General features: G+C 40.9%; 1 protein-coding gene across 1 annotated transcript in view; it reads right to left on the bottom strand.

The window, feature by feature from the left end:
- The window catches only part of ttn.1 (titin, tandem duplicate 1), a 136,771-nt gene that overhangs the window by 26,856 nt on the left and 86,719 nt on the right, over positions 1–23,196 (bottom strand). The window contains exons 160-174 of the mRNA XM_079880511.1: positions 22,860–23,159; positions 22,468–22,755; positions 22,053–22,355; positions 21,654–21,956; positions 21,265–21,570; positions 20,838–21,125; positions 20,447–20,737; positions 20,016–20,303; positions 19,320–19,910; positions 19,124–19,228; positions 18,811–19,008; positions 18,412–18,708; positions 17,712–18,299; positions 17,285–17,587; positions 32–17,203 (exon numbers count right to left, since the gene is read on the bottom strand). Coding sequence (XP_079736637.1) covers positions 32–17,203; positions 17,285–17,587; positions 17,712–18,299; positions 18,412–18,708; positions 18,811–19,008; positions 19,124–19,228; positions 19,320–19,910; positions 20,016–20,303; positions 20,447–20,737; positions 20,838–21,125; positions 21,265–21,570; positions 21,654–21,956; positions 22,053–22,355; positions 22,468–22,755; positions 22,860–23,159 — 21,621 coding nt within the window. The remainder of the gene's footprint in view (positions 1–31; positions 17,204–17,284; positions 17,588–17,711; positions 18,300–18,411; positions 18,709–18,810; positions 19,009–19,123; positions 19,229–19,319; positions 19,911–20,015; positions 20,304–20,446; positions 20,738–20,837; positions 21,126–21,264; positions 21,571–21,653; positions 21,957–22,052; positions 22,356–22,467; positions 22,756–22,859; positions 23,160–23,196) is intronic.

Below are 23,196 nucleotides of genomic sequence, written 5' to 3'. Positions count from 1 at the left end.
TAAGACAAATAAATCTGGTAATGGTTTATACCTGTGATCTTGGTTCCATCTTTAGTTTCAGTTGGTACACCTGTCCCAAACTCATTTTCTCCAGTAACTCTGAAGTAGTAGATTGCACCTTCTTGCAAGTCTTCAATCTTGTATGTTAGACTGTGACAGTTGCTTGTTACGCATACCCAGGCCTTTTTGCTTGCTTCACGTTTCTCAACATGATAAGCCTTAACAGCATCTCCTCCATCATTCTCTGGAGGTGCCCAAGTAACTGTAGCAGAGTCTTTTGTGACTTCTGTAATCTTCACGTTAGTTGGTGGTCCTGGGGTATCAAGGACTTTGACCACCATGGGCAAAGATGCAGTTCCAACACCATTGTCCAAAGTAACAATATATTGTCCAGAGTCATTTCTTGTTGCTTTCTCAATAGTAATAGATGTGTATGTTTCCGTTGTTTCTATGCTTGCCCTTGCTTTGAGATCAATTTCCTCTTTATTCCACGTAATTGAAGGAACTGGCTTTCCCTTAAATGGTGCTGTCAAAGTAAATGAATTACCATGCTTGACTAACAAAGTCTTTCGCATCTCAATGTCAATGTCAAACTCAGGTTCCTCCTTTCTCTCAGTTGCTGACTGTGGCTCAGATACAGGTGACTGCTCACTGACACCAACTTTGTTGATTGCTTTAGCAGCAAATACATACTCTACATCAGTTGCAAGACCAGAAATGGTGAATTCATTGCTCTTTGTCATCTGAATCGCCACTATCCATTCCTCATCCTCAGATTTCTTATATTCTACAATGTATCCTAGGATCTGTGAACCACCATCAGATAATGGCTTTTTCCAGGCAATAGTAATAGAATTCTTTGTATGATCCAGAATCCTTGGTTTAGTTGGCGGGGATGGCACCAAAAGCTCATCCTCTGCTCTTGCTAAAAGAGATGGGTCACTGGCTGGACCTAAACCTGCCGCATTTTCAGCATAAACTCTAAACTCATATTCACATCCTCTTCTTACTTTTGATATCACAGCTTTTAGGTCTGTCACAAGCTCCCTGTTCACACGAACCCAGTGAAGACTGGATTTCTCTCGCCTTTCAATTATATATCCAAGGATTTCACTGCCTCCATCAGATGCAGGCTTTGTCCAAGTTAGATTCATTTCCTCACTGCTTACACTTGTAATTTCAACATTTGATGGGGCTGTTGGGATAGTGTATGGATCATTAACCTTGACAATTTCACTTTCAAGGGCTTCACCAAGTCCAAACTTGTTGACAGCTAATACTCTGAATATGTACTCATTTCCTTTCAGGAGCTTAGTGACCTTAAATGTTGTGGTTTTGACCTCTCCATGCACAAGTGTCCATGCCAGTCGGCTGGTCTCTCTTTTCTGAATAACATAATGTATTATTTCAGAGCCACCAATTTCTTGCGGTGGTCCCCATGACAATGTGCACTCCTCTGCTGTGAGGCCCGTTACTGACAATGGCCCTGCTGAAGGTCCTGGTTTATCAAGAATAACACAGTTTACTGGTGTTGTGACACTTCCTGCAACATTCTGCAATGTCAAAGCATACTGCCCAGAGTCACTCCTTTTGCAGTCTTTAATTACTATCATAGTACTAGTATCTGATCCAGTTATCTGAATTCTTGCCTTGTGTTCAATTGCATGTCCATCTTTTGACCAAGCTGCAACTGGAAGAGGGCGCCCTGCAATGTCAGCATTAATCTTCAGGGTTTCCCCAGATTTTACCACCACAACATCTCTGAACTTGACATCCATCATAATGCGTGGTGGATCTACATTATCTTTAACTGTAATAGGACCAGTGTTGTAGGATGGCTCACTGAATAGTCCAGCAGCATTCTTTGCAATAACACGGAAATCATATTGCTCATCCAATGTTAGGCCAGTAACATCAAAGTAAGTCTCTACAACATTGGTAAAATTGCATCTTATCCAGCGACCATCTGGGAGATCTCTACGTTCAATTATGTAACCAGTAACTTTGGCTCCACCATCATATTCAGGCTTTGTCCAAGAAAGAGATACAGAAGACTTGGTAATGCTAGTTATCTCAGGTTGACCTGGAGGATCACAAGGATCTCGTGCAGCTATGGCCTCACTGGCTTTGCTTGCCTTGCCAATTCCAGCAATATTTTCAGCATAGATACGGAATTCATACATCATACTTGCCTCAATACCCGTTACTTTGAATTCAGTATCCTTGATGAGTGTCCTGTTCACCTTTGTCCAAAGAATACTGCTTCTCTCTTTGCGTTCTAAATGATAGCCAAGGACTGTGCTACCACCATCATTAACTGGCTCATTCCATGTGACAAGCATGAAGACCTTGGTGGCATGAGCAACGCGGGGCGTAGAAGGTGGGCCAGGCTGTTTGAATGTGTACTCCGCAGTAATGCCAGGAGAGTCAATTGGCTTACCCTTTCCATAGCGATTCACTGCATAGATGCGGAACTGGTAATCAGAACCTTGTGTCAATCGAGGTACCTTAATTGAGGTTCTGGCAACATTTGTTGAAACAATCTGCCACTCTGTTGTGTTGGTATCTCTCTTCTCAACAATATAATTATTGATGGAGCATCCACCATCATATTCTGGAGGGGCCCATGACAATGTAATACTGTCAGAAGTCACAGCGTCAACCTTCACTGAAGCTGGTGGCCCAGGTTTATCAAGAACAACAATGCCGATATCTGTGGACATGGTGCCTGCTGTATTAGCAAGAGTGAATTCATATTTACCAACGTGTTCAATAGCAGCTTCTTTGATGACAATTTTGCTTGACACCGTAGTGTTGACAATTGAAAGAGAGGTTGTTTGCCTCAAAGGAAGGCCATCCTTCTTCCATGAGACAACTGGCTTAGGTCTGCCTCTCACAGGAACTTCCACAGTAAGATCAGCTCCAGCTTTAACACTGTAAGTATTGAACAACAGATGAACAGAGGGTTCAATTTCAATATCTTTAGCTACAACAGGTACACCAAGTTCTTGAGGCTCACTCTTGCCTTTCTCATTCAATGCAATAACTCTGAATGAATATGTTTCACCAGGTGTTAGGTTGCTCACAGTAGCCTCTGGAACCTTAACTGTGCAGCTTACACCCCATTTGTCACTAGTCTTGGTTTGCATCTCTACATTGTAGCAGATGATTTTACTGCCTCCATCATGGACAGGCTTCACCCAAGTAAGTGTCACACTATTCTTTGTGACATCCACAATAGTTACTTTTCCTGGAGGCATAGGTACCTGTGCAACCTTAATAGGATTCTTTGTTACTGCCATCACACCAAAGCCATACTCATTAACAGCACACACACGGAAGTAGAAAATGCCTCCTTCCTGCAATTCATCAACTTTAAAGGAAGTCTGTGTGCAGTTGCTTGTGACAGTTGTATAAGCTTTTCTAATAGATTCTCTCTTCTCAACCACGTAATTGGTTATTTTAGCCCCGCCATCTGTAAGTGGTGGGTCCCAGCAGAGAGTCACTGAATCTTTCTTTACATCTTTCACTTCAAACTTCTGTGGAGAACTTGGTGTATCGAGCACCCTGACATTCACAAATGCAGATTTTGTGCCGCTCTTATTCTCAAGTGTTAAAACATATTTTCCACTGTCAAATCTGTTGACATTGTCAATTACAAGCATGGTGTATGAACTTGTGGACTCAATCTGAGCACGCTCAGTTAGAGTTCCATCATCCTTTTCCCATTTGACAGATGGCTCAGGTCGACCTCTAATTGTAATGAAAAGACGAAGGGATCCTCCTGCACGAACAGAGACAACTTTTCTGAGGTCAGCATCAAGTTCAATCTCAGGTGCTTCAATTTTTTCAGATGCAGTCACCGATCCATGAACATCAGCAGGCTCACCAATGCCTTCAGAATTAATTGCACAAATACGGAAGTTATATTCAGCATTTTCCTTCAGGTTTTCAACTGTGAGGCGCGTTGCTTGAATACCAGCTGCAGGTGTGCATATGATCCATTCATCTGAGGAAATCTCTTTGATCTCAACAATATAACCTTTAATATATGAACCACCATCTGTAGCGGGTTTACCCCAAGACAGAGAGACGGATGAGATTGTGTAATCTGTCACTTTAGGGTGATGAGGTGGACCTGGGGGAGTTGTGGCATTTATTGCTCTATAAAACAGTGATAAGTCACTAGATTCTCCCACACCAGCTTCATTCTCAGCAGACACACGGAATTCATAGAAATGTCCCTCTGACAGTCCAGTTACTTTGAAATGCAGATCTGAAAGCTTCTGCCGGTTGCATTTTGTCCACCTTACACCATCTTTGTCACGCTTCTCTAAGTGATAACATGTAACTTCTGTTCCACCATCGCTCTCTGGGGCACCCCATGACAAAGTTATTGAATCCTTTGTTATCTCACTTGCCTCTGGTGTTGATGGCGCACTTGGTGGCTTGTAAGGATTGCGTGCAATAATTGCCTCAGATTCCAGAGGTTCACCAATGCCATATTTATTGACAGCCATAACTCTAAAGATATACTCATCACCAGACAGGAGCTTGGTCACTTTATAACTCACAGTAGAAATGTTGGAATCAACAACAGTCCATGATAGCCTGCTAGTTTCCCTTTTCTCAAGGATGTAATGAGAAATATTAGCACCTCCATTCTGAGATGGCTCAGACCAGGACAGATGACATTTATCAGACATGATGCCAGCTACTTGTAGCGGTCCGGTTGGTGGACCTGGTCTATCAAGAACTTTTACTGTTATTGGAATTGTTTTTGTTCCACCACTGTTGCTTAAAATTAGGTCATAGTGTCCACCATCCAATCTAGTACAGTCTTTTATTGTAATAAAAGCATGTTTTTGTGTACTTCTTACTTCAATGCGCAGTGTCTTATCCATTTCCTTTCCTTCTTTTAGCCATTGAACGTCAGGTGTGGGTTTTCCATGTATATCTGCATCCAAAACTAAGTTGTCTCCAGCATTGACAACAATGACATCCTTGTACTTAGGATCCATTGACACACTAGGAGGTTCAATTTCATCTGTAGCAGTAATTGTCCCGGTGCTGTCTGAAGGCTCACTGAAGACACCCACTGCATTTCTTGCAATTACTCTAAATTCATACTGATTGTTTACTGTTAAGCCTGTGATTGTAAATTCTGTCTCAATTACATTGGTAAAGTTTGCCCTCATCCATCGGCCCTCAGGCAAATCTCTTCTTTCAACAATATATCCAGTCACTTTGCTGCCACCATCATACTGAGGCTTTGTCCACTGAATCTTAATGTGGTTCTTAGATATTGCAACAGCCTCAGGCGTTCCAGGGGGATCACATGGGTCACGGGCCACAAAACTCTCTGAAACTTTGCTTGCTCTGCCAGTACCAACAATGTTTTCAGCATATACTCTGAATTCATATCCAATGCCTTCTTCAAGATTGCATATTTTGAAAACAGTATCAGTGATGAGGGTTTTGTTTAGTTTTGTCCATAGAATACTTGTTCTTTCTTTGCTTTCAAGGTGGTATCCAATCACTGAACTGCCACCATCATTGACCGGTTCATTCCACTCAATTGTCATTTGATCTTTGGTGGCAGATTTCACATATGGAGTACCAGGTGGCCCAGGTGTTTTGTAAGGATACTGCACAACAATTGACTTTGAATCTAAAGGAGCACCTTTACCATATCTGTTCTCAGCAATGACTCTAAACTGATACTCAGCACCAGTTTTCAGCTTGGTAATTTTGAGGGATGTCCTGGCAACTGATCCAGCCACAACTTGCCAAGTAGTTTCAGTGTTGTCTCGCTTTTCAACAATGTAATGCTTTACTTGGCAGCCCCCTGTATACTCTGGAGGTTCCCATGAGATGGATACAGAAATGTTGCTTACTTCGTTCACTTTTATTGGTCCTGTGGGTGGACCAGGTTTATCCAGGATAATGATACTGATATCTTCTGTAACTGAACAAACACTGTTTGTTGCAGTAACTGCATACTTTCCAAGGTCATCTTTACAGGCTTCAGTTATCTGTAGGATTGTCGATGTTGCTGTGTTGGAAGTAGTAATTCTGGATGTTACTTTAAGTGACTGCCCGTCCTTTGACCAAGTGATCTTTGGTTTTGGACGTCCAAAAATAGGTATTTCAAGTTTGAAATCCTTTCCAGATTTGACACTATATGTATTGAACTGCAACTTGAAGCTTGGTTCAATTGTGAGGTCATTGGCAATAACTGGAGCAGCAAGGGGCTTCGGCTCACTTTTGCCTTTCTCATTGTAGGCCAGAACACGGAACAAATATTCCTGACCACCAGTTAGTCCAGTGACTGTTCCTTCACATGTTTTTACATTTGTTGCTACACCCCATTTGTCAGTTCCCTTTGGCTGCATTTCAATCAAGTAGCCTGCAATCCTACTACCTCCATCATGCTCTGGTTTTTCCCAGGCCAGCGATGCACTTACTTTTGTCACATCAGTCAACATAACCTTTCCAACTGGCTGAGGTACTTCAGATGCCTTTGAAGCAGTTTTTGTTTCAACTGGCAAACCAACACCAAATTCATTTTCAGCCATAACTCTGAAGTAATACATGGCTCCCTCTGCAAGATTTTCCACCTTATAAGTTGTCTTACTGCACTTGGTTGTTACATTTGCATAGGCCTTTCTTGTGGATTCACGCTTGTCAACAACATAATTCTTGATCTTTGCTCCTCCATCAATAAGTGGTGGTTCCCAAACAAGTGTGACAGAGTCTTTCTTGATATCCTTAACTACAAGGTTTAGTGGTGCTCCGGGTGTATCTAACACTTTAACAGCCACAAAATCAGATACAGAGCCACTGCTGTTCTGTAGAGTCACCGTGTATTTTCCAGAGTCCCTTCTATCACAGGAGTCAATTGAAAGCTGGGTGAAGTTAAGACCCTTTTCAAGCACTGTCTTTTCTGACAATTCACCTTCATCTTTAGTCCATTTCATATCTGGTACTGGTCTACCTCTAAATGGTACATTGATTCTTACTGATCCTCCAGCGCGAACAACAATGCCTTTCCTCAGCTCTGAATCAAGGTGAATTTCAGGGGTCTCCAGCTTGTCCTCAGGCTTGGAAGTTCCTGCAATAACCGCAGGCTCTCCAACACCTAATTTATTAATGGCACATATTTGAATTTTATATTCTTGTTGTTCTGTTAGCTTAGTGATTTCAAATTTGTTGACACGTAAGCCAGTAGGGGGAGTGCACATAGTCCATTCTTCCTCTTCAGCTTTGCAGATCTCAACAATATATCCTTGAATTGCACATCCGCCATCATTAAGGGGTTTTCCCCATGCTACTGTAATTGAAGTCTTGGTGGTATCAATAACATGTGCATGCATGGGTGAGCCAGGTTTGTATTTGGGATCACAAGCCTTGTAGTATGAAGTTGGCAAGCTTTGTTCTCCAATTCCTGCTGCATTTTCAGCTGACACTCTGAATTCATACTCATGATCCTCAATGAGGCCATGCACTCTGAAGCATACATCAGTTACTTTTTGTCTGTTGCATCTTGTCCATCTAATTCCAGACCGGTCTCTCTTCTCAATTATGTATCCAAGAATTTCACTTCCACCATCAGTATCTGGTGCACTCCAGCAAACAGTCATGGAGTCCTTTGCAATATTTGTTACCTCAATAATTTGTGGTGATCCAGGGTGACTAAATGGATCTTTCATTATTACAGATGGTGTGTCAATTGGCTCACCAACACCATAACTGTTGGCAGCCATGACACGGAATATATATTCGTTACCCTCAAGGAGCTTTGTCACTTTGTATGTTGTTGTTTTGCAGTCATTACAGACCACAGTCCAAGCAAGTCGACTTGTCTCACGTCTCACAATAATGTAATGAGTTATAGTGTTTCCTCCATCATCAAGTGGAGCACGCCATATTAGTGTGCATTTATCACTGGACACACCTGTGACATGAAGAGGCCCTTCTGGTGGGCCTGGTTTATCAAGCACTTTCACATGGAATTGAACATTCTGAGAGCCAGCAATATTAGTAAGCTGAAGAGTGTAGTTTCCACCATCTTGTCTGACTGCATCTTTTACTATAATTAGTGCTCTGTTGTCAGTGTTTTTGATGTCACATCTAATTGTGTTTTCAAGCTCTTTGTCATTCTTAAACCACTGGATTGTGGGAACTGGCTTACCATGGACATCAGCATCAAGTTTGAATGTATCTCCTGCATTCACAATAAGAGTCTGTGTGTATTCTGGGTCAATTGAGAACTTTGGTGGCTCTACCTCATCCAATGCAGCAATTGGTCCACTATTATATGATGGTTTGCTGATAGTTCCAACCGCATTCTTTGCGATTACCCTGAAGTCGTACTTGGCACCTTCTGTCAGCCCAGTGACAGTAAAATTGGTTTCAATAACATTTATGAAACTTGCTTTCATCCAGCGTCCCTCTGGGAGATCACGTTTCTCAACAGTATAACCAGTGATAACACTTCCACCATCATACTCTGGCTTTGTCCATTCGATAGTTATGGAATTTTTGCTCACATGGACAGCTTCTGGGGTTCCAGGAGGATCACATGGATCACGAGCAACAACGCCCTCTGAGATTTTGCTGCATCTGCCAATGCCAACAATATTTTCAGCATAGACTCTGAACTCATATTCGATACCCTCCTCTAAAGGACTGGTTTTGAATCTTGTTTCTTGAATCAGTGTCTTATTTATTTTTGTCCAAAGAATACTGTTTCTCTCCTTCCTTTCAAGATGATATCCAATAATGTTACTGCCTCCATCTGAAACTGGCTCATGCCACTCAACAACCATATGGTCCTTTGATAGGCATGACACAAATGGAGTTCCTGGAGGTCCTGGTTCTCTGTATGGGTACTGAGCAACAACAGCTGAAGAGTCCAAAGCATAGCTCTTGCCATACCTGTTTTGAGCAATGATTCTGAATTGATATTCAGATCCAGTCTTCAGTCGTTGTACTTTAAGTGTTGTTCTTGCCAATGAAATTGCAACGTTCTCCCATGTTGTAGTAGTTGTGTCTCTCTTTTGCACAATGTAATTTGAAATTGAGCAACCACCAGTATACTTTGGAGGATCCCATGACAATGTAACACTTGACACAGTTATCTCATCAAATCGCACTGGGCCAGTTGGTGGGCCAGGTTTATCAAGAGTGATGATTTCAATGGTTGCATCCTTTTGTCCAACATTATTGGACACATTTATTCCATACATTCCGCCATCTTCTCTTGCTGCTTCTTTGATATTAAGAACAGTGCTGTGTGCTGTATTAGAAATGTTAACCCTTGTTGTAAATTTGAGGGCTGCACCATCCTTTGTCCATGTGATTTTTGGCATTGGACGACCAGAAACTGGGATTTCAACTTGAAGGTCCTTTCCAACAAGAACACTGTAGTTGCTAAATGCAGGTCTTACATCAGGCCCAAAGACAAGGTCTTTTGCTTCCACAGGTACAGCAAGTGTTCTTGGGTCACTCTTTCCTTTTTCATTGACCGCAACCACTCTAAAAGTGTACTCCTCTCCAGGGTTCAAATTTTTTATTACAGCTTCCAATGTTTTTACGTTGGCACAACCAGACCATTTATCATTACCCTTGACCTGCATTTCAATGAGGTACTGAAGTATTCTACTGCCACCATCATGAACTGGCTTTTCCCAAGAAAGAGACACACTTGTTTTAGTAACATCTACAACACTTAATTTTCCAGGACACTGTGGCACCTCTGAAACCTTCAACGGATCTGTGATATCTGCAGGTAGCCCTACACCATATTCATTTTCTGCAAGCACTCTGAAATAGTAACTGCAACCTTCTTGAAGTGGTTCAACTTTCCATGAGAGTTTGTGGCAATTTGTAACAACGGCAGAGAATGTTTTTCTTGTGCTCTCACGTTTCTCAACAATGTAATTTTTGATTTTTGCTCCACCATCCAAAAATGGAGGCTCCCACATAAGAGTAACAGATTCCTTTGAAATTTCTTTCACTTTGAAGTTGAGTGGAGCACTTGGAGTGTCAAGGACTTTCACAATAATTGTTTCAGATTTTGCACCCGCAGAGTTTTCTGCAGTCACAATATATTTACCACTGTCTGCCCTGTTGACTTTATCAATAACAAGAGAAGTGTGACTGCTGGTGGTCTCAGTCTGTGCTGTTTCCTTAATCTGCCCACCATCTTTTTCCCATTTGATTTGTGGGGTTGGTCTTCCTTTAAAAGGGATGAACATCCTAAGAGAACCTCCAGCTTTAATACGTACAACCTTTCTAAACTCAGCATCAATATCAAGATCTGGATCCTCTGTTTTGTCCTCTGGCAGAATGGGCCCAGTGACATCAGCATGCTCCCCAACACCAACCTTGTTAACGGCACAAACCCTGAATTTGTATTCCTGTTTTTCTTTCAGATTTTCCACAGTAAAGCGTGTGAGTTTAACACCTGCTGGTGGAGTGCACATTGTCCATTCTTCAGCAACTGCTGATTCACCTGCAGCCTTTCCTTCTTCTATTGGAGTCTTTACCTCCTCTATGGCTGCTTTTACTTCACATGCTTCAACAATATATCCCTGGACTTCACAGCCACCATCATAAATAGGCTTTCCCCATGCAAGTGCAACAGATGATTTTGTCATATCTAACACTTTTGGATTATGGGGTGGTCCTGGCTTGAATACAGGATCCAGGGCTTTATAGAATACAGTTGCAGAACTTGCCTCACTAACTCCAGCAGCATTCTCAGCAGATACTCTGAATTCATACATATGATTCTCCAGGAGTCCAGTAACTTTTAATGTGAGGTTAGTAACTGTTTTCATGTTGCATCTGGTCCATCTAATGCCTTCCTTGTCATGTTTCTCAATAATATAACCAGTGATAGGAGTACCCCCATCATTTGTTGGGGCCTCCCAGGTTAAGACCATTGAATCTTTCTTGACATTTGAAACTTCTACTCCTTTTGGTGCATCTGGGGGTGTAAATGGATTCTTGATAACAACTGCACTTGATTGGAGGGGCTCACCAACACCAAATTTGTTGACTGGTAAAACTCTGAAGATATATTCATTTCCTTCAAGGAGTTTTGTTATTTTAAGATTTACAGCTTGGACTTTGGGTTCAACAACTGTCCAAAGCAGTCTGCTAGTCTCTCTTTTTTCAACAATATAATGAGTGATCTTGCTGCCACCATCTTGTTTAGGTGGATTCCAAGCAAGGCAGCACTGCTCACTGGTTACACCTGTGATAGAGATGGGTCCCTCAGGTGGTCCAGGCTTATCCAGGACACATATATTGACTGGCACAGCTTTCTCTCCTCCTGGATTTTGCAGCAGTAGAGTATATTGACCTCCATCAGCAAGTTTGGCCTCCTTTACAGTCAAACAGGTATAGTTATTTGTGCTTTTAATTTCACGATATATGGTGTTTCCAAGTTCTTGCTCACCCTTCATCCAACAAATTGCTGGAATTGGTTTTCCATGAACATCTGCATCAATCTTGAAGTTGTCTCCTGCATTTACAACAATTGTTTGAGTGTACTCTGGATTTATGCTGATACGTGGTGGCTCAATCTCATCCTTTGCCACGATAGGTCCAGTACTATATGAAGGATCACTGAAAACTCCAGCAGCATTTCTTGCAATGACACGGAACTCATATTTCTGGTCCTCTGTAAGACCTGTTGCAGTATACTCAGTCTCTATGACATTGGTGAAGTTTGCTTTCATCCAGCGTCCTGCAGGTAATTCCTTCTTTTCTACAATATATCCAGTGACTTTGCTTCCACCATCATACTCTGGCTTGGTCCATGCAATTGTAATAGAATCTTTTGTGATTCTAACAGCTTCTGGTGTTCCAGGAGGATCACAAGGATCTCTGGCAACATAGCCCTCTGAGATCTTACTAGCCTTCCCAATGCCAACAATGTTTTCAGCATAAACTCTGAATTCATACTCCATGCCTTCTTCAAGCCCTGTGGTCTTTAAAGTTGTGTCTTGGATTAGGCTTTTGTTTAATTTCATCCAAAGAATGCTATTTCTCTCTTTTCTCTCAAGGTGATATCCTAAGATTGTTGCTCCACCATCAATGACAGGTTCATTCCACACTATCACCATACTATCTTTTGTAGAAGACTGCAAGAAAGGTGTTCCAGGAGGGCCCGGTAGTTTGTAAGGATACTGTGCAACAACACATTCAGACACGAGCAGAGGGCTTTTTCCATATCTGTTCTCTGCTGCAATTCTAAATTGATATTCAGAGCCTGTCTTCAGTCTTCCTGCCTTAATTTGAGTTCTTGCTATATTTGCTGCTACAATCTGCCAATTAGTTGTTGATGTGTCCTTCTTTTCTACTATGTAATTATTAATGGTGCAGCCCCCATCATACTCTGGTGGCTTCCAAGAAATGGTAACACTGTCGGATGTTACTTTATCAACTTTAACAGGGCCTGTTGGTGGACCAGGTTTATCAAGAACAACGATTCCAATATCCACTGTTGTCTCACCAGCTGTATTTGATAGTTTGACATTATACTGGCCAACATCATCTCTACAGGCCTCTTTGATTACTAAATTCAGCTGTGTATCCGTGGAGGAAAAGTTAACCCTGGTTGTTCGTTTAAGTGGAACTGCTTCCTTTAGCCATGAAATGGCAGCTTTTGGACGAGCATTATATGGAATATCAATTGTCAAATCCTCTCCTGCCAGGACACTGAATGTGGAGAACATCATCTTAGCGGATGGAGCGATTACAAGGTCCTTTGCAATCACAGGCACACCAATTTGACGAGGATCACTGGTTCCCTTTTCATTTCTTGCAGAAACACGGAACATATACTCTTCACCAGGTGCAAGCCCAGTAATAACTGCTTCAGGTACCTTGACAATCACAGCTTGTGTCCATTTTTCACTCCCTTTGCTCTGCATCTCTACAACATATGCAACCACTCTGCTTCCTCCATCATGTTCAGGTTTTTCCCATGATAATGTCACACTCATCTTTGTGACATCCTTAAGTGTAATTTTGCCAGGGGGAAGTGGCTTCTCAGACACTTTAACAGATTCACCGGTCTCAATAGGAAGACCAATCCCATATTCATTTTCTGCTAGAACTCTGAAGTAGTAGTTGCATCCTTCTTGGAGATGGTCAACTGTCCAAGTAGTTTTGTGACAATTGGCATTTACTGTAGCATATGCCTTTCTTGTAGCCTCACGCTTCTCAACAATGTAATTCTTAATTTTTGTGCCACCATCGTTAAGTGGAGGATCCCAAACAAGTGAAACAGATTCTTTAGTAACCTGACTTATTTTAAAGTTTTGTGGTGCTCCAGGTGTATCTAGAACTCTAACTATCACAGAGACTGTCTTTGTTCCAGAGCTGTTTTCTACAGTCAAATTGTATTTTCCACTGTCAAATCTATTCACATTTCCAATAACCAGTGATGTAAAAGATGATGTAGTTTCAATGGTAGCTCTGTCTAAAGGCTCATCATTCTCTCTTGACCATTTGGCCTCCGGTGTGGGTCTACCTCTAATTGGCACAAAAAGTCTTAATGTATTGCAAGCTCTGATGTTCACAATCTTACGAAGTTCAGCATCAAGGTCAGCCTCTGGTGGTATGAGTCGTTCCTCTGCTTTGGGTGAACCTGGTACAGGTGCTGCATCTCCAATACCCTCGATATTTAAAGCTGACACATTGATTTTATATTCCTGATTTTCTTTAAGATTTTTAATTGTAAATGATGTTCCTTTTACACCATCTTTAGGAGAGACAATTGTCCATTCCTCCTCTTCAGTTCCAGGGAGACAGGTCTCAACAATATAACCAGTAATTTCAGAACCACCATCATAAACTGGTTTGTTCCATGCAAGCGTGATGGAAGAACTTGTTGTGTCCAGGATTCTTGGATTGCCAGGTGGACCTGGTTTGAAAAGAGTATCTGTGGCCTTGACAAATGGTGATGAAGGACTGGGTTCACTTATTCCTGCTGCATTTTCAGCAAAAACTCGGAATTCATATTCATGGCCTGGAACAAGAGCAGTAACCTTGAAATGCAAGTCAGTAACATTCCTCTTGTTGCATTTTACCCAGCGCAAACTAATCCTGTCTCTTTTCTCAATGCGATAGTTGGTGATTTCACTTCCCCCATTGCTGGCTGGTGCACCCCAACAGAGAACTGCTGAATCTTTAGTGACTGCTGTTATCTCAGGTGTTTGTGGAGGATCTGGTGGCAGATATGGATTTTCTGCAATTATTGCTTCAGACTCAAGAGGTTCTCCAACACCATACTTGTTAACAGCCATAACTCTGAAAATGTATTCATTTCCTTTGAGCAAATTTGTTGCTTGGTACTGATTAACCCGCAATTCGGATGCCACATTTGTCCAAGCAAGTCTGCTTGACTCACGTTTTTCAATAACATAGTGTTCAATGTTTGAACCGCCATCATCTGTAGGTGGATTCCATGTGAGCACACACTTTTCGGCTGTAATATCAGAAACTGCCAGAGGTCCTGTCGGTGGTCCTGGTCTATCAAGAACCTTCACATTGAAAACATGCTTAACAAAGCCACCAATATTTGTTGCTGTCAGAATAAACTCACCGCCATCCCTTCTGACAGAATCCTTGTTTATCAAGACTGATGTAATTTCTGTCATTTTAATCTGTAGTTTATATGTGTTTTCAACATCTTTTCCATCTTTCGTCCAAACCATGGATGGCAATGGCTGGCCTGCAACATCAGCTTCAAGTTTGAACAGTTCTCCGGCTTTGACAAGGACAATATCTTTAAATTTAGCATCAACCATAATTCTTGGCTCTTTAATGTCATCTTTGCAAATAATTGGGTCTGATGGATCTGATGGGTTACTAACAGAACCTGCTGAATTTCTAGCAATTACACGGAATTCATAAGATGCTTCTTGTGTTAGACCACTTATTGTGAAAGTGGTTTCAATGATATTTGTAAAGTTAGCTCTTATCCAGCGCCCAGCTGGAAGATCTCTCTTTTCCACAGTATAGCCAGTAATTTTGAAACCACCATCATACTCTGGCTTTGTCCACTGAATAGTGATGGCATTTTTCGACACATGTATTGGGACAGGTTGACCAGGTGGATCCACTGGATCAAGAGCAAGCATTGGTTCAGAAGCTTTGCTTGGTTTTCCAATTCCAGCTATGTTTTCAGCGATCACACGGAATTCATATGCCACACCATCCTCTAGTCCTGTAGATTTGAACAGATTTCCGACCACAAGTGCCTTACTAATTCTGTGCCAAACAATACTGTTCCTCTCTTTCCTTTCAAGATGGTAACCAATGACCTCGCTTCCCCCATCAGAAACAGGCTCATTCCAGCCAATTGTCATTGTATCCTTAGTGAAAGAAACAATATTAGGTGTTCCAGGTGGCCCAGGCACCTTAAATGGATATGCAGCAACCACTGTCTCTGAGGTTATTGGAGGCCCTGTACCATATCTGTTTTTGGCCTTGACACGGAATTGATATTCAACTCCTGTAGTTAAACGAGTTGCTTTAAATGTTGTACGAATAATTAAAGAGGAAAGTTCGACCCATGTCTGGCTGGTAGTTTCCCTTATTTCAACTACATAGTTATTGATTGGTACACCTCCATCATTTTCAGGAGATTCCCATGAGAACTCAATGAAAGTACGAGATATTTTGTCCAGTTTAATTGGTCCCTTTGGTGGTCCAGGCACATCATGCACCTTTACTGTGATGCTGTCTGTGACTGAGCCAACAATGTTCTTTCCTGTCATTGAGTATATTCCACTGTCACTTCTTAAACATTCATTTATGATCAAGATAGTTGAGGTAGAAGTAGTTTCAATCATTGTTCTTTGTGTTAATTTGAAGGCTTGACTGTCTTTCTGCCAGGAAACTGTTGGTTTAGGACGTCCAGAAACAGGCACTTCAACCTTTATATCATCACCGGCCTTGGCAATAACTGTCTTCTGACACACACCACAGAGGTCGAATTCCGGTTCTGAACTTTGTTCTCTGATAACAACAGACTTGCTTACACGAGGATGACTTCGCCCAGAGCTGTTCACGGCCATCACACGGAATACATACTCTTCATTTTCATTAAGATTTTTAACAGTAAAGTTCAAAGTCTTCACAGCTGTCACATGGGCCCACTGATCTGTTCCTTTCTTTTGTGCCTCAATAACATACCCAGTAACTCTACTTCCACCATCATGTTTTGGTTTAGTCCATGCAAGATTAACTGTGTGCTTTGTGACATCAGTAAAAGTGACATTTTCTGGTGGAGTTGGTGCTTGAGATACTCTGACTGGGTCTGGGGTTTCAACTGCTTCACCAATGCCATACTCATTTTCAGCAAAAACTCTGAAATAATATTCCAAACCCTCTGCCAGATCAGAAACTCTGACAGAGCATGTCTCACATTGTGTGATCACGGCAGCATATGCCTTGCGAGTAGACTCTCTCTTCTCAATGATGTAATTGGTGATCTTGGCACCTCCATCAATAAGAGGCATTTCCCATTCCAATGTGATACTCTCTTTGTCAATTGCTTTAGGTTTCAGACTGAGTGGAGGCCCAGGGGAGTCCAAAACCCTTACAACCACAGAAGCGGTCTTCTTTCCAGCAGCATTCTCTAATGTTAAATCATATTTGCCTGCATCACGTCTATTACAGTCAGGAATGACCAGCAGGGTGTATGATTCAGTATTGTCAATGATTGCACGAGTTTTCAATGGCGAGTCCTCTTTTGTCCAAGTCACTGCAGGGGTTGGGCGTCCTTTAATAGGAACAAATATACGAATAGAGGCACCTGCCCTAATAACTAATGTTCTTCTGAGTTCTGCATCAAGTTCTAAATCAGGGATTTCTTCACGTTCCACAATTTCAACAAGATCCTCTGTTTGTGCTGGTTCACTGACACCTATTGCATTCAATGCACTAATTCTGAAATGATACTTCACTCCAGCTTGCAAATTGGGGACAACAAACTCAGTTATCCTTAAAGGCATAGTTGTATCTTTGATCCATTCTTCTTCTCCCTCCTTTTTGTGTTCAATAAAGTATCCTGTGACTTCCATGCCACCGTCACTAAGTGGTTTGCCCCAGTGCAATTCAGCTGTTGTTTTTGTTGTGTCAGTGACTCTTGGGTTGACTGGAGGACCAGGTACATCTGGAAAGTAATAAAACACACATAAGGAACATATCTGTTATCATATCAAATAATCATATAAAACAAAAAATAATCACTTACCTGCAACAAGCTTTGTCCTCACAGGCATTGAAGGTTCACTTGGCTCACCAAAACCAGCCTTATTCTCAGCAGTTACTCTAAATTCAAATTCAATTCCCTCTTTCAGCCCTTTCACTTCAAAGTGGAGGTCAGCAATTGTTTTCTTTGATGCTCGTGTCCATCTCATGCCCTTCTTTTCTTTCCTCTCAACCATGTACCCTGTTATATCACTTCCTCCATCATCGGCTGGTCTTTTCCAAGCAATGGTAACAGAATTTCCACAAACATTTTCAACTTCTGGCTTGGCTGGTGGGCCAGGGGGACCTGAAATAATTAATATGTCTTTTGAGAACCTTATTGCATTACATATGCAGCTATTCAGCATCACACACAAAGGAGAAGTATGGAAGTAATATATGAGAGAAAGAGTTTTTAACAATAAACATACCATATCTATCCACCATTTTCACTGGCTCAGAATGAGAGGCATCACCAGCTCCAGAATTATTGACAGCAGAAACCCGGAAGATGTACTCATTTCCCTGAATAAGTTTATTGGCAACAAAGTGGCAGTCAATAACCTTTTCGGCAAGAATGGTCCAAAGGAGACGGCTTGTTTCTCTTTTCTCCAGTGTGTAATATTTGATTGGAGATCCTCCATCCTCATGAGGTGGTGTCCATGTCAAAGTGACCTTTTCAGATGAAATTCCACTTGCTTCAACTGGCCCTGGTGGACCAGGAACATCTAAAATTGTTACTTTCACATTTTCCTCTTTGACACCAAATGGGTTACTTGCTGTGATTGTGTACTCTCCTGAATCCTTCCTACTGGCATACTTGATAGAAAGAGTAGAAGAAGAAGGTGTAGTTTCTATCTGACACACATCTGAGGGCTTGAAATACTTTCCAGACTTTGACCACACAGAAGTTGGTTGGGGTTTGCCCAGAATGCTTGTTGCAGTAATCACAATTGTATCTCCAGCTTTGACAGTAAGCCCCTCCTTGACTGTTGGATCGATTATAATTGTTGGTGCCGCTGCAAAATAATCAGTATATACACTAATCAGCATAATTATTTTTCATATTTGGATGATATAAAACATAATTTACTCACAATGCATGCACAAGAAAGAGCAATTGAGTCTTACCATATTCATCCGTGCACATAAGGGTATCTGTTTGTTCAGAGGGTTGACTTATTGCTCCAGCACCATTCTTTGCTCTGATTCTAAATTCATACTTGCAACCCTCTTGCAAGTCCGCTACAGTATATGCACAGTCGACAACATTTACTGTATTAGCCTTCACCCAGACCTTGGCTGGGAGATCACGTCTCTCAACAATGTAGCCTGTTAGCCTGTGTCCACCATCATACTGAGGTTCAGTCCATTGAAGTGTTACAGTGCTTCTAGTGATACTAATCACATCTGGTTTCCCAGGTGCATCTATAATGAAATATGCTCAAATAAATTATTAAATCAACCATACACAAATTGGGGAGGGTATATATTTTAATGACCCAAGCCTTTAAAATAACATTAACTTACCAATTGCATCCAAGGCAACCATTGGCTCAGTGGCAGGACTTGGTCTTCCAACACCAGCCAAATTAATAGCCATAACTCTGAACTCATACTCTAGACCCTCTGTTAAGCCAGTCACTTTGAAATCTCTCATCTTCAAAGGAGTTGGATTTGCTCTTTTCCATAACATGCTGTTTCTTTCCTTGAATTCAACGTGGTAGCCTGTAAGCAAAAAATACTGTTTATTTATCTAATTGTTCTAGAATTGTTTTCTCCTAGCTATATTTTTATGAAAACGTGTTATTATTGACTCATATTCATTTAATTACTTTTGTACCTGTGATTGGTGAGCCTCCAGTTTTCCTTGGATCTAACCATGTAAGAGTTGCTGAATTATGACGCATACTCATGACTTGTGGGGGAGGAGGTGAATCTGGCACATCTGAGGAAATAATCATGAGTAAGAAAGTGAGATTTTTACACTTTGATATTATCTATAGTATATATTGACGATAAATTTAAAGTCCACTCACTGAATGGATGCTTGGCAACCATAGGCTCTGATTTGAGGCCTTCGCCAATTCCATATTTGTTTTCTGCACTCACTCTAAAGATGTATTCAGTTCCCTCATGGAGACCAGTCACTCTGAAAGTGTTTGTGTCCACAGATGAAAACACTGTAACCCACATGTTAGTAATGGAATCACGTTTCTCAAGAATGTAGTTGGTAACTTCTGATCCACCATCATCTTTAGGAGAACCCCATTTTAAGGTTGCACCATCTGCAGTTACTTCTTTGAACTTTATTGGCGCAGTTGGAATTCCTGGTTTACCAACAACTCTGACAAAAATTGTGGACTCTTTAGACCCAGCAGTGTTGCGAAGAGTGATGGTGTATTTTGAGGCATCTGTCCTTTGGCAGTCACGTATCAAGAGAGTTGTGTTTACAGCTGTCGATTCTACACACACTCTTCCTGTGTCTGTGAGATTTTCATCCTCCCCCTTCTTCCATGTGACAACAGGGACAGGCTTTCCACTAATAGGAATCTTGAGACGAACATTGCTTCCTTCTTTTGCAATGTAGTTCAAGTTAGGCAATTCCCGCAAGTCACAGCTTGGATAAACTATAACAGTATAGAAAAGGAATAGATAAGGAGCAGATTTGAAACACAATATACCAGAAAGAGCTAAAGGGCATTTTTATACAAATACAAAATTTGAAATCTCACCATTGACATCTTTGGCGATCACAGCGAGTTCTTTCACGGGACCATCACCAGAATCATTTGTTGCAAATACTCTATATTTGTATTCCCTTCCTTCAACAAGATCTTTTGCACTATATTGCATGTTCTTTGATCGAAGAAGCTCCTTCCATTTGTCTTCGCCATTAAGGACCTCAAGCACATATGCAATGATGCGACTTCCACCATCACTGATTGGTTTTTTCCAGGAAAGAGTACAAGAGTCCTTGGTTACAAGCAAGGTCTTGAAGTCCATAACTGGTCCAGGTTGTTCTGGAAGATATTGATAAGTTTACTTAATAATATATATCAGCAAAACTATTATAAAATATATATTGATATATATATATAAATATATATATATATATATATATATAATTTTGAGGATTACATGATCAAAAAATATCTTCCCTTACCAGAAGCTCTAACAGCATCCACAGTTTCACATGGTTCACCAATGCCATACTCATTTTGAGCCAGAACCCTGAAGCAATAAGATCTACCAGCCTCTAAACCATCAATCTTGAAAGATGTTTTAGTACAAGTGTTTGAAACATTTGACCATGCTTTCCTTTCTGCATCTCTTTTGTCAACAATGTAACCTGTAATCTCACTTCCACCATTAATTAGAGGTGCATCCCATAGGATGGAGGCACTGTCCTTTGATGACTCTTTTACCATCAGATTAAGTGGAGGTCCAGGGGTATCTGTTTAATTTTATAAGAGTTATACATACTTTAGTTAATATAAAATATTAAGAAAACTGTATCTGAATAAAAATAAAACTCTTAATATCACAGAACTCACCAAGGACCTTGACAATAACTGTGTACATCTTCATTCCGCTTACACTGTCAAGATTCAAAATGTATTTCCCTGCGTCGTATCTGTTTACTTTCTCAACACAAACCAATGTATCAGTGTCTGTCGTCTTGATTATGATTCCTTGTCTGTCCTTAATGTTGGTGTTCATCTTGGCCCAGGTGACCCTGGGGGTTGGTCGACCCTTAATTGTGGCATGAAGTTTCATTTTACTTCCAGCCATTAGCACCAAAGTGTCCTTCAGCTCTGCGTCAAGCTCAGCCTCAGGAGCAACTGGAATAACAGAAAGAATACATTAATATATATTTCTGGAATAAGTTACAAAATATTTTAATAATGTACTGTATTTTCATTTTTCATAAAATATATTAGAATGAACAAAATACACAATAAATGATTTTAAATCTAGTACCAAAAACATCCTTGGCAATGTGTTTTTCAGGAACTTCACAAGGCTGGCTGAATCCAACTTTATTTACAGCAGTAACACGAAGTTGGTACTCTGAGTTCTCCAAGAGTCCAGTCACAACATAATTTGTATCCTGAAGGTTCTTTGGTACATTGCATCTTATCCAGTCTGTTGTATTAGTTCTCTTGCATTCAACAAGGTATCCCAAAATTTCACTTCCACCATCATTTGCAGGCTTAGTCCAAGTTAGTCTAATTGTGCTGCTGGTGGTGTCTGTGACCTTGGGAGAAATGGGTGGGCCTGGAGGATCTGTAAATAAGTAAGAGGTACTGATAAAAGCTCTCACATATTTGTTGATATACAAGATATTGTGAATGGATTCTGATACTCACACAAAGGATCAAGAGCAGAGGCAGCATTAGATGGTTCACTAGGTTTGCCAAGGCCAGCTTTATTTACAGCAATGACTCTAAACTCATACTGAGCTCCCTCAGAGAGACTTCCAACCACAAGTGTTCTCTCCAGCAAGGGTTTTCTGTTCAGTTTGGTCCAGTTCACTTCCTTGGTTTCACGTTTCTCAACCATGTATCCAAGGATAGGTGATTTTCCATCATCAGATGGTTCCTTCCAGCTTACAGTCATACACTCCTTTGTGATGTTTGTAATGACCGGTGGATCACATGCTCCAGGAACAGCTGTAAATGACAAGTACAGTACAACACAGAAATTATATATATATATATATATTATATATATTATTATAAATACATAAACCAATAGTAAGGTCTTACTGAAGGGATTCCTTGCCACAACAGGGTCGGATACAATGGCATCACCAGTACCATAATGGTTCTCAGCACGAACACGGAACTGGTACTCGTGCCCCTCAATTAGTCTCTCCACTGAACATTCCGTCGTATCACCACTGATTTTAGCAGAAAACTGGGCCCAGTTTGCCCTGCTTGTCTCCCGTTTATCAACAACATAATTTGTTATTGGAGAACCACCATCGGCAAGAGGAGCCTCCCAGCACAACTTAATTCGATCTGAAACTATCTCATCAAACTTGATAGAGGCTGGTGGGCCAGGTATATCTGTGTAAGGGGAATGCATGATTATTATTTTGCAAAAAGGACACGAATATGCTATATGTCCAATTCACTTAGTAGTATTTAGACTAAACAATAAAAATATAATTTTACTCACCTAAAACTTTGAGTTGTATTTCTGCAGTCGTAGAACCACTTGCATTTGCTGCAAGAATTCCATAATTTCCAGTATGAAGTTTAGTAACTGCATCAAGGCTCAGAAAAAAGAGATGTCTCTTTTGAGACATCTTGAATTCTTTGTCAGCTTTTAACAATTCTCCATTTTTGCTCCATGTAACCTTGGGCATTGGTTTGCCAAAAACTTCAGCTTCAAGACAAACATCTGACCCAGCCTTTACTGGCAACATCTTTTTCATCTGAATTGAAAGCTCTATTCTTGGAGGCACTATAGACAAGGAAACATGACAGAAAATCAATAAGACAAATAGCAATTGAATAGCAACTTAGAAAACATTTTAAAAATCATTTTAAAAACATAAAAATACTTACCATTTTCTGCAGACACCAGAATGGGGTCAGTGATTTCAGATGGCCTGCTAATGTTAACTGCTGTCTTGGCAATTACCCTAAATTGGTACTTAGCACCCTCTTCTAACCCAGTTGCTGTGTACTCCTCACGAGGCACATTTTGACTACTTGTGTTGCAACGCACCCAAGTGTCTCCTGGAAGCCTCAAGGCCTCAACATAGTATCCAATTATCTTGCTTCCACCATCATTCTTTGGTTTAGTCCAAACCAGTGTAACTGTGCTCTTAGCAACATCAAGCACCTCTGGTTTTCCAGGAGCATCTATAATTTAAAAACAAAACAACAAAAAAATATAGAA

Source organism: Squalius cephalus (genome assembly GCF_949319135.1).
Source record: "Squalius cephalus genome assembly, chromosome: 9".
Classification (NCBI taxonomy): Eukaryota; Metazoa; Chordata; class Actinopteri; order Cypriniformes; family Leuciscidae; genus Squalius; species Squalius cephalus.
This window is presented reverse-complemented; position numbering and strand designations above follow the sequence as displayed.